Source organism: Plectropomus leopardus, chromosome 5 (assembly GCF_008729295.1).
Source record: "Plectropomus leopardus isolate mb chromosome 5, YSFRI_Pleo_2.0, whole genome shotgun sequence".
NCBI lineage: Eukaryota > Metazoa > Chordata > Actinopteri > Perciformes > Serranidae > Plectropomus > Plectropomus leopardus.
In genome coordinates, this window is record NC_056467.1 from 3,788,776 (window position 1) to 3,801,157 (window position 12,382).

General features: G+C 40.5%; 1 protein-coding gene across 1 annotated transcript in view; it reads right to left on the reverse strand.

Annotated features, from left to right (window-relative positions):
* Window positions 1–12,382, reverse strand: part of LOC121943371 (endothelin-converting enzyme-like 1) — an 84,400-nt gene that overhangs the window by 47,137 nt on the left and 24,881 nt on the right. The window contains exon 8 of the mRNA XM_042486893.1: window positions 5,791–6,013. Coding sequence (XP_042342827.1) covers window positions 5,791–6,013 — 223 coding nt within the window. The remainder of the gene's footprint in view (window positions 1–5,790; window positions 6,014–12,382) is intronic.

Below are 12,382 nucleotides of genomic sequence, written 5' to 3' on the forward strand. Positions count from 1 at the left end.
TCTCGACATTTTAACTTTATTCTCAAAATGCAAAATAATAATAGAAAAATCTTCCTCCTCTCATTTTTCCCTTATGTCTATTATTCTTTCATAAATTTCAGCAGATGGTGCTTGTGTTTTTTTTTCTTTTTTTCTGAGAAGTGTTGCGTGTGTTACTGTTGATTTGGATTCCTGTTTTCAGATTGTCTAATATAGTGGATTTTTCTCCTCATTTGTAGGGCCCACTGCGGTAGTTTTTTATGTTAATTCTGTGTAATGTGAATTTCATGTTCAATATGGAATTACCACTGACCCTATTTGCAGCTGAAACACGCCACAAACCACAAGCCAAAGTGTTCAACCATCACTGAATTTCTATTTCATTTTAAAAACCGCATAGGACACGGTTCTATTTTCCAGCTGCCAACACCAACGCAAGTCAAAGTGACTGAAATGGGACGCTTTGACTTCCAGTCTGTAATGACACAAAGCTTACAGTTGCGGTGCAACATACAAGTTATAATGTGAGTACTAAGCCACCATGAAGCTATAATTACTGAGAGTGTCTTTTGTCCTTAGTGTTGTTTTTTATTTTTCCAAACTCCTTAAGAAGAATCCATTTAGTTCCACAAAGAGGACGAAGTTGCCGTCTTTAAATATTAGGAATCTTCACAGAGTGCTATCAAGCTGATTCTTTCTGCCTGCATCCTTGTTTTTGTTGGTCAAACAAGACCCCAATCCTGAGTCCAATCTGATACGTATATTAACATAGACTATTGAGCATAGGCCCAGGGACCCTGGCCTTCACTTGCAAAATGTCATTTAAATCAAGATGTACTGACCGCAAAGAGACAAAAACACACACACACACACACACACACAAAAATCCAGAGATGTAAGGAAACTGCCAAGAGATAGAAATTTATTAGAAAAGGGGCAAAACAACAAAAAAATACACAAAATGACCACAAAGAAAAACAAAATTACTTTGAAGAGACACAAAATGACAAAAAACAACAAAAAAATGGCAATGAAGGTGCAATTTGCAGTTTCCAGCCACCCAGTCCAACTGTATGGGGGGCAGTATTTCATCCTGTAAATGACCTTTTTGTAATTACCAATCCCCTAGACCAAATGAATAGGGGGCAGTATTTTACCATTCTCAATGTTACAGCTGAGACTCCTATGGATATCTTTCCAGCATGTTGGGAAGTTTCATTTCAGTTATTGCCACCACAATAAGCCTTTCATGTTTTGACATTTATAACAAGGAACCATAAGATAAATACAAATGGAGGTAGAAGAAGGTAGAGGGTAGAAGGTAGATTTCTTGGTACTTTTTTAAACCAAGTTTAAAAAATTAAATAACCTTTGTCCTTGATCCTGCTACATCTTTGGAGTTTAAGGATGAGTTCATTAAAATCAGCAGCTACTATGGAAATTCCATCTGGTTGTTTGGGCATGTTGCTGCTATTGGCATCATTCAATTCCTGCAGTACATTTTTTAAATTTGCATCACAGTCTTCTGTCCAAATGGCTCCCACAAGGTCAGTCCATCCAGTGCAACAGCTTGATCAGGGATGTTGGGGCTTAACCATGTCTCTGTGAAGATGTGCACAGAGCAGCCTCTGATATTCTGTAGCTGAGTGAGCTTCAATCTCATCTCATCCACTTCACTCTCTTTTGACCGGACATTAGCCAGAAGAAGGTTTGGTAGAGGAACAGCTCTCGGTCCAAGTCGGGTCAGCCTCGCCCTGATGCCAGCTCTCTTCCCTGTCTTTGTCCGGCGCTTTTGGTTTTGTTTCTCCCCTCTGGTCTGACTTGCCACTCTGCATATGCCACCGTTGGGGATCCTCTTGCGGTCTGCTGCATTCAGTCCAAAACCCACACAACTTTTCCCTTTGTCGTTTGGTGCCTATCAATTGAATGCTAAATACAGCAGTATCTGAATATAAATAGCCTTATAAGAAACAAATATAGAAAAAATCTATAAAAAGTAATATTGCAAGGGTGTAAAATAGAGGTGTTTTAGAATTACAAAGCTGTACAGTTTGTACATCATCGGGGGTGTGCAATATATTATCATAATTAAGATAAAATGTGTTATGATGAATATGTTAACTACTGTAGTGTATAGTGAGTGATGCCCTCTGGGGGGGGGGGGGTTGGTTTTCCCTTTTCCCCAGTCCAGTGTTTGATAAAGCAGGCTCTCCCGGCCCTGCAGGCCCTGCTCGTTTCTTCATGGGGGTAGAAGCTGCTGCTGCTCCCCATTCATACCTGAGGCAACAATTTCATAATTTACTTACAGCAGCAATTAGTCTGATAGTGTAAACGTAAAAAAAAAAAAAAAAGGTTCAAGTCCTCATATAAGAATAGCGAAGTCTGCAAACGTTTCATGTTGCCTCATCTCATAACAGTGGTACTGAGTGGTTACAGTAAGGTGAACTGATCGACATTGTTTCAGTTAGTCTGCTACAGTGTCCATACAGCTTTAACATACAGTCACCAGTCACAAAAAAAGGCCACTCATAACTGACAGGATACAGCCGGTCAAAATAAGACTGCTGTCTTATGATCTTCAAGTGTGGTATGAATTTACTTTTTAGCTTAGCCTAGTTTATCTTAGCTTACTTTGCTCCATTTTAAGCAACGCCCCAGTGAGAGAAAAACAGTCACATCACACCATCTGAAAACTTTATGGCGGACTTTTCATTAGTTACACTAAAGATATGTTTTGGTAAATTGTCATTGTTACTTCGAGTTTAACATCAAACTGCATCTTTTTACTCCCCAAGAGCTGCCTCCACTGCCTCCAGCATTGAAAAGCAACACAGATATTTAGTCTTGCTACTTCCTTCTTTGCTTCTTTTCTTTTCTTTTGCAGAGTTTTGCTTCTTTCCAAGAGCAGCTTGTTTTGGGGAAACAATCATCACAGACAGAAATCTTTGCTTCATTGACTCTGCTCCGGTCGGCTCCGACTGTTTTTTTGTTGTTTTTTTTTGTCTCAGTCCAACTTCTTCTTCCTCTCCTGCAGCACAGGAGAGGCAACCGTGACTCGCTATTGCCCCTCAGGCCGGGGTGTGTTATTACAGAAGGGAAATCCTGAGAGGCTGCAGTGACTCACCGTCGCCTTTCAGGCCAGGACCTATCATTACAGCCAGGGACAGGCCGTAATAATTAGTTTAGCAGCGGATATCTCTGCAATACAATACATTGGCATCTTGGACATGACGTCAAAACTGTGACTTCTTTACACTCTGTTGATAGGGTTAGTTCATTTTTTGAATGTTTTAAAATAATATTTTGCCCATATCTTACAAATTGCACCTTTAAAGAGACACAAAATAACCAAAAATTACAGAATAACATCAGAGGCACAAAATGATCAAAATCAACATAAAAATGACATTAACGAGACACAAAATAACCAAAAATGACAACTTCAAAGACACACAAATATGACACAAAATAACTTCAAAGAGACACCAAATAAAATAAAGAGACACAAAATGACCAAAAACAACATAAACAAGTCTATAAAAAGACACGATAAAACCCCAAGGAGACACAAAATTACATCAAACAGACACAAAACAGCAAAAAAAAATTTAGGAAAAAAAAGGACAAAATAACCCCGTAGACTGTGTTTATTATTCTATTTGGGGGAGGTGGTGGGGCCTATCTATAAGCATATCTGTGATCAGGGGCCCATTGTCTCTAAGTCAGCCCATGAACAGCTACAACTTTCAGGATAGTTCAGAAAATCTCATCACTTATACTGTAGAGCAGCTTTCAAAACCAGGAAAAGACACACTGATGATATCAAAAATCTTAGACGCTATCCTGTCTCACATCAAAATACTGATATACTTCCCAGCCATAACTGGTGTTTTCTAAAACTACCACAAACACATCTGCTGCTCCTACAAGACACTGGGACATGTTGTGTCCTTCAGCTCCCTTTACACTGATGATTCAGGATAACAAGAAAGCATGTCTTTCCTGATCTGTCTCCTGTCTCTCAGCTCCAGCTCCTGAGACTCATTAATTCCTGTTCATGCTGAGGTAAGCAGCATCAGTGAGTCCGTCAAGGCTACACACATCGCCACCGGCTACAGGGCCGCTACACCTCTCCTGTCGATAATGAGGTCTCCAACCCGTGTGGACATTCCAGCGCAGTATACAAACTGATGTGTGTGAGCATTGTGAAATGATCAGTTTGAACACTGACAGCACCAAAAATGCAATAAACCAGCATGAGACTTTCTATCCTGCTCAAAATAGTCATTCCACTTTTTGTTTGAATGATGTTTAGATGCTTATGGGATTAGCGCCCACATCATCTGGCTAAAACCTGCCGCACTGTAGGCGTGATCGTCTCCGTTCTTTAATTAATCAGAGAGGCTCCACTAGCTTGAAGCATCACTGAAATTTACACTCAGTATCTTATTAGAATCTTAAATGGAACATTAGGAGCTCGGGAACTTAAATTTCAATTAAGGTACAGTACATAGAAAGTAATTAACGCCAAGAACGTATCCAGTTGTGTCAGACTTGCTTTATGCTTTACAGCCCTGAGCTTTGGCAGAGATTTAAAAGTTTGCAAGAGAAGAAGAAGGCTCAGTGTAAGATAGACCGTGTGAGGTGGACTGTGAGAGTAGAAGAAGAAGAAGAAGAAGAAGGTGAAAGCGAGATGATGGAGGGCTTAAAAAAAGAGCATGAGGTTACAGAGGTTAGAAATCCCATTGGGAACCATATCCCCATGTCCCAGAGTGGACATGAGAGTGAGATAAGAATACATATAGGGGAGGATTAAGGTGAAAGAGAAGCGGACCAAAGGGCAGAGGTGGGGGGATTAGTAGTGACTGACCCAGGCGGAGAGAAAAATGAAAAAAAAAAAAAAAAAAAGAAAAAAAGAAATGAGTGAGAGACTAGAGACAGTTCTGACTGGCATTGCTGGTATTTTCCAGATCCCAGTAAGGACCAATGAAAATTATTCAACCATGTCAAAATATACAGTTGGACACCCCCATACATCTACACACACACACACACACACACACACACACAAACCCACAAAGACGTAGCCAAACAAACTGATGAACTAGAAAAGAAAAATAAAAAAAGAAAATTAGAAAGAAGTGATGAACTCCAGTCGTAGTTATTGTGAAAAAGTTCTGACATTTCCAAAATAAAAGATGTCTCAGGTGTAAAATATCGTTAAAAGGTTTCAGTAATGATTAAAGCCATAACAATTCAAGGCCAAGGACACATAAGTATTTTTGAAGGTTGCTTGGTTTAATACAGGATGCTGTTCAACTATTTATTTTAATGTAGTCAGTGGAAATTGCAGATAAATTGCTCATTTCTGCATATATTTTGGACTAAGTGGTGATAGTAACACCTTCATTGAATACGTAATGAAAGATCTGACAGTCACAGCAAAACTGCTGTCCAAGAAGTCCAAGCCCTCATGAAAACAGAGCATATATATTTCTTATGTCTCTATTCATGCATATACTAAATACTTTTTAAGTACTATATTTTTTTCTAGGACTTAAAAATGCAACTTTGGAGTACTAATTAAAGTTCAAAAAGTAAATGCTAATACTAATAATTGTGTTGTAGTAGTTGTATTGTGATGTAATAGTAGTGTTTTTTAGACTTTGCTGCGGTTGTTTTACTCTGAGATTAATTTAACTATATATCTATGGCTATTTTTGTGTAGGTTAGGGTTGCAATAAAGATGTAAGCTGTACATACTGAAAGTGAAAGTCCCGCCAACCATGCATTAGTCCAGCCCCGCCTTACCTTGGCCTTGCTCTGCGAGGAGAAGTGCTGCTGGACAAACAGAGCTCCCAGGGCCATCCCAAAGTGTTTGTTGGCCTGAGTGAGGCAGAGCCTGCCCAGCTCCAGCTGCTGCTCTGTGCCGTCAATCTCCCGAGAAAACTCGTGGATGGTGCTGCGGAAAGCTGTGGACAGGTGTTCACTTAGCGCTGCCACAATGCGCCACAGCATGTAGTTATGGAGAACTCTGGGAAGGAGGAAACAAGAAGAACGGGTCAGTGACATTATCACAGAATTGGTTTTATTCATTTTTGAACAAACTGTAAGGGCCCTGACACACCAGGCCGACAATGTTGAGCTGTCGGTGAGCATCTATTGCTCTAGTTTTTGCCGCGTGTCCAGCATTGTTTGCGCTGCCCTTTTCGACAGCTTTTCAGCTGACATACTATGTTGAATCAAGGGCGGGGCTAACGACTAACATCAAGAGGGCGTGAGAGCGAAACAAACCTTTTGAGTAAGATAATGTTTTTAGCAATCGAGACTTTAGCAGAAACAGTTCGTAACTGATAGTGTTATTGGTTGCCAGCACGCAGTAAATATCCTTTCGTTTTTTCCTTATCGTTTTTTCCAACATCAGGTTGTATTGTTAGTGTACTAACTGGCTAACTAGCTGGCTGAATCTGTCCTGGTGATCTCCCAGTTTCCCCTTTTTAATGAAAAATACAGACTACCGTCACCTGCTGGTGTGGAGAGGTATTTTTTTTTTTTTACCTACAGGCGCAGAACATATGTGCTAGTTGGCTGTTGGCTTAAGTTTTTGTGGACGAGATACAGGCAACATGAGTCTAAAGCTGGCATTAATTTTTTGATGTCAATTGGTGTGTCTGGGCCATAACAGCTTTTCAAAACGCATGTAAAAGATTAAGTCTGTCATAATCAAAAACTGGAGACAGTGTAAGTAACAATAGTCAGTTTGTATATACTGATCCTTTTGGTGTCTCTCATCATTTTATAAGTGAGTTGACTTAAAGCACAATAAATGGCTTCAACTATGATACCCAAAGAACTCACCAAGACAAAGTTAATTACTGAATGGCAGCCACTGTGGCCCTAAGTGACTTAATGTATTCGTGGTAAATGCTAAAAAATGTCTTAACAGTAGCACAGTTAGAGAAGAGTAGAAATTAAGAAAACACCCAAAGCAATGTTTAATTAAGCACCTTTTTTAACATAAGCCACAAGTTATATAACAGCAAGGGTGCTTTTATTTCTTATGACTTCCCCTTGTGAGAGACAAAAAAACCCTTGCTTTTACAAAGTTTGTCTTTAATGTAAGACTGTAGCCCACTTTCTCTTGTGTTCTCTTGGTGAAGTGACATCTACTGTGTCTAACTGTAATCTTGTTCCATCTGGCCCACAGTGCTGTTTTTCCATCTGCCCTCTGAGCCACTTAAGAGTCAGAAAAGTTAGAGAGAAAACAAGAGGGAGACAGTGATCGAGAGCGAACGGTGAGGAGTCAAGAGGGCCCAACAGTTTAAGAAGAGCTCCCTCTAATCCAGAGTGACTCACAGCGGAGAGGCAGCAGAGGGGTGAGGGAAATGTCGAGCGGGAGGAGAGAAAATGGATCATTCATTTATGTATTCAAGCTGTGTCTTCTCCCCCCAGACGACAGAGTGCTGGTGTGTCCTCGTGCCCCCACTGGGTGCACACATCTACTCTACCCTGCGGGGACAAATGCCCCCCTCTCCCACTGCGAGGCTCCACGTGGACCTCAAGGCATGTTGTTGTTTTCCCCTGTTTTTTTTTTTTTAATTTTCCCTATGCATGACAGATATTAAATCAAAGGCGCTTTGGCAACAGCACCCTGAGGTCCCGCCAACAAAGCACTTGTGAAGTGAATTTAATTGACGGGAAAAGGGAGAGCGAGGCGGGAGGTGGATGAAGGGAGAGTGAATAAATGAAGGAGAGACTCAGGTGGTGTCCTTGATCATCAGCAGCGTTTTCTAATCAACATGTGTTACAGGTGTGGCTGCTTTGCTTGATTTGTGTCATTTTGTTGTTACCTGCTTGTTGCAGATCATTTGTGTGTATCATCACACTTGGACAGGTGTGTGTTAATATATGCACATGTGTGGGAGTGTATGTGCAGCTACTGTACATATATGGAAGTCATTAATATGATAATGGTAAAACTACAGCATTTTTACTGTATGTGTGGGAGAGATGAATAACATTTTACTTCAACATCTTTCAGGAAAAGTAATGACTCCCCCAGAGTTGAGATGAATTCATACTGGGGTTGACGGGAGGTTTTAATTAAATTTCCTGCTGTAACCGTGTTTTTACAGTTTACATTCCTCATGCAATGTGTGATAAAGAGCAATAGCGGTGCGCCTATAACTGGAGTTATATCCAGGTAACTTCTATTTCACCTTGTGTTGTTACTATATAGGAGACCATCATTCGCTGTGATAAAAAGTGACTGTCCTCCAAATACAAGCACATTTTTACAAGCAGAAGTTACAACCCATATTTATGTCATAATAGTAGTAGAAATTATTATGGGAGTGTCAGGCAATGTTGTATAAGGAGAAACAAAGTCCACTTGCATTGATGGGTCAAACAAACTTTGGACTTTCAGCCAGGAAACTGGTGTTTGTGCCCTGACCAAAACCCAAAGTCAACATTACTTTAACATCATAACGTAGTATATCACGTAAGGGTTGTAAGGTAAATCTTGCGAATTATGTAACAAAAGGCATGTCAGCCAAGAGAGATGGCCAGTACCTCACAGTATGTTATCTTAGTCACAAACAAAGTTATTTAATGCTAAACCATGACCATTTTTTTAAACATCACCCAGAATTTACTGCCTAAACCAAACCACATAATTTTGGCAAAACTGCAACTGTTTTACAGCGTTACCCATGTGTTTAAAACTGTGATGTTTAACGATCATCCAGCGGTAGGGATGGCTGCTCAAGCCAAGTATACACTGTACAATTTTAGCCTGTTTTCGACCTGATTTTTTTTTTTTAAAGCATGGAACAATCCAAGTGTAGCTACAAACAAAACTCACACTATTAATTACGGGGACTTTTGTACCTGTGATGACTTCAACAGAATGTATTACAACAATGCAGAGTGGTTGCAGTATTTCAGGAATACTGGATATCATCAAGTTATTAAAAAAACTTTAATCACCCAACAGAAGATTAGAATTTTGCTGGCAGATAAACTCAATAATATATATAATAATACCAATGTTTAACCTGCTACTATTATCTTTTTAACACAGATATTAGCGTTTTGACATGGGCCCTGCATCTCCTTCAATGTTAAAAATGTCACTTGGAATGACAACAACCTTAACTCTCTAAACTTTACATCATAAAAATTGACTCTTCCAAACATGTAACCCATGATTAGTTTATGCTGGACTCCCTGCAAACTTCCCTGCAGGCTCAGGCCACTCCACTCTGCCCTACATGGTCACCCGTGTATATGCTGCTTTGTGCCGTAATGGAGTCACAGTGGAGCTAAATGAAAGCCTGACAGTGAGAGCGCTGTACAGATCAAGCAGTAGGTCTTAATCACCAAAGGACTGAGTGAAGGCTCATTAGCTGAATGGATTTTAATGGGGCTAGTTAGGGAGATGAAAAGACACTGTCCCCGTGCACTGCATCAACACATTACCACAGGTAATGACCCTGTAGGTAATGGAGCAGGGAGGTACTCCTCTATTCCAAACTTCACTGTAATCTCAGGGTGACGAAAGGAGAAACTCTATCATTTTTAATGTAAAGTAATAGAATAAAACAGAAAAATCACACGTACAACAACACCACAGTCACAGAATATCACACGTTTTTGTTATTTTGGTGGACACTTTTATCCAAAGCACCTTATAGTAGCATGACTGCATATATTTTCAGCTCCAGGCTCCCTGCTGGGAATCAAACCTCCACTGCTGAAAGCTACAGTGCCATGAAATCCACCGTTTGGCAAACAGCTTCATTGGAAAATGCTTTACAACTACCAGGAGTGTGTATTTTTAAAAGCAGTGGACCCAGCAGGAAATGAATCCTTAGCTGTGACTGTTTCACTTCTCTGGATTACTCATGAATGCACAAACATTGTACACTGGAACACACCGAAATAAACACATGAAATGATAGACACTGGCTAGCCCTCAAATTGCTCAAGAAAAATAACACACACCAGATTCCTACACTCACACACAACACACGAGAGTGATGGAGGGAGCAGACGGAGAGAGAGAACAGTGGCGAGGGAGGATTGTGTGTGAGAGTCGCTGGTGTTGTCATTATGCTTTCCCCTTCATTGGAGGCCTGCTCATCTGGCTAATGGGATTGGCTGCAGTCATTGCAGTGCGTGGGGACTGCGCACACACACACACACACACACACACACACACACACACACACACACACTGAAAGGGGAGAGTAGAAAAGAAAGATGGATGGAGGATGAGGAGATGGAGGTATGACTGCTCTTGTCAGTAGATTGTATGATGGGAAAACCATTGGGCTCAAAGGCAGATCATGGGAGGGGTGGAGGAGGAGAAGAATGAAGAGGAGGATTTGGTCAATAGATGCCTATAAAGATGGAAAGCGTGTATATCTTCATTGATGGGGAGATTGAGAAATGGCCAGAGAGAAAATGGGAGTGCAATGGATAAGATGAGTTGTCAATAGCAACCTCAAACCAGAAAGAATGAAGAGGAGAGAAAAGAAATGATGCGTAGAAGAAGAATGATGGGTAGTAATAGGAAAGGAGGATGGATGGATGGATGGATGGATGGATGGATGATGTATGCATTGAAGAATGGATGAATGGATGGATAGATGGATGCATGTATGTATGGATGAATGGATGCATAGATGGACCGACAGACAGATGAAAAAGAGAGATTGGGTTTTCACATGAAGTGAAGAAAAAACTGGTGCAAAAACTGATGCAACATAGAAAAAGGGTGCAAGAAAGAATGAAAAGGAAGATGTGAGGAAGATGAGAGGAGATGAGAAAAATGATGAAAAAGAGAAACATGGTGGAGAAATGATAGAAAAGAATGAATGACAGAAAGGAGATGGGAGAGACAGGATTAGTGGTCAAAAGAAAGGAAAGCAGGATGGTAGAAGTAAGGATGACCTAATCATTTTAGGCAATTCATCAAGTCAGCCTGAAACCCACAACTGTCTAACAGACAGATGAAGCACCTGTCTGTGTTCTTTTTACTTGTCTGTCACCTTTTCACCCCTCAAAGTGCAAATTCAAACTGCTCCTCCAATTTAACAAGAATCCAGACTTTCCTCGTCTGTTTTCTGCATTTATATGACTGTTAGCCTGCACCAGCCTTTTCATGTGTTATATCTTAAAGTGTACTCTCAGACAGTGCTTGTGTGTAGGGGTACGCGCGTGTGTGTGACAGAATCCAGCAGAGTACGAAATAGTACAAAAGACTATGTCTGTGGTCCATTAGTGGCCGTCAGAGGAACAAAAACCTCCTCGACATCTGCTCTACTGGACAATCAAACAACGGGCCAACACTTCTACCAAGACCCCCGAATCCTACTGCTCGACGCCAAACAATGGCAGGCTGTGCATGCGTGTGGGGTTTGCAGGACTCAAAATCTATGTGTGGTTAGGTGTGCAGAAGATTTATATGAATGCAATTCCAGAATGTAATTTTCTGTAATTCTTTGCTTTGTGCACGTCCCATGATGACTGCGTGTTTGGCTCAGCTGGATGATTTTCATGAGGTACATGGGCTAATAAGGGGTTTGACAATCACCAGGTGTTTACAGGGATTATTGTATAAATCATTGTGTGAATATTTTAATTTCTCTCTTTTGTTTTTACATGTTTGAAATAAATATAAATTCAACTCAGTTTCAACTGTGTTGATATTATGCTATTTTGGTTGTTGCAACATCGTTGCCATGGCCTTTAATAAAGACAGCACAGATGAAACTAAAAATGTGTTCAATTTTTAATATAATAACATTACTGATAATGAAAAAAAACATTTCATTAAATCCCTACTAACTGTACATAACTACCCAACAGATGAAGCAATAGAGAAAGGAAGTGTGGATTGTTTCTCTTTTCTTCTGACAGCATTTTGTACTGTCATGTTGAAATTCCTGGTGCTATCCCACTGTGAGTGCTAACTTTAGTTTTCCAATGTCTGTATTTATTCGTGTGCATGAGGCTTGTTGCTTGCAACAAGCTGTGTGACTGGCAAATAACAGGCAGCGGTGGAGAGACCCCTTGATGCGAGGAACCGGGGCATTTTTAACCAAGTTCTCATAAGCTATGCTAATGAGTAACACCCCTCAGGAAATGGAATAGCTCGATTCCTCCACTTATATGTGCATGACTGTGTGTGTGTGTGTGTGTGTGTGTGTGTGTGTGTGCACGAACTAGAAACGCCAACCTTTGTTTAAACCCCAATGAAGAACTTATTGGGTGAGAGAACCTGGAGACGGACTGAAGGAAGATGGAGAATGAGAAAGCAAAAAAATAAGAGATTAAAAAGAGAAAGAATGGCGTCAGAGAGAGGGGGAGCAGGTGAAGAGGAGGAGGAGGATGA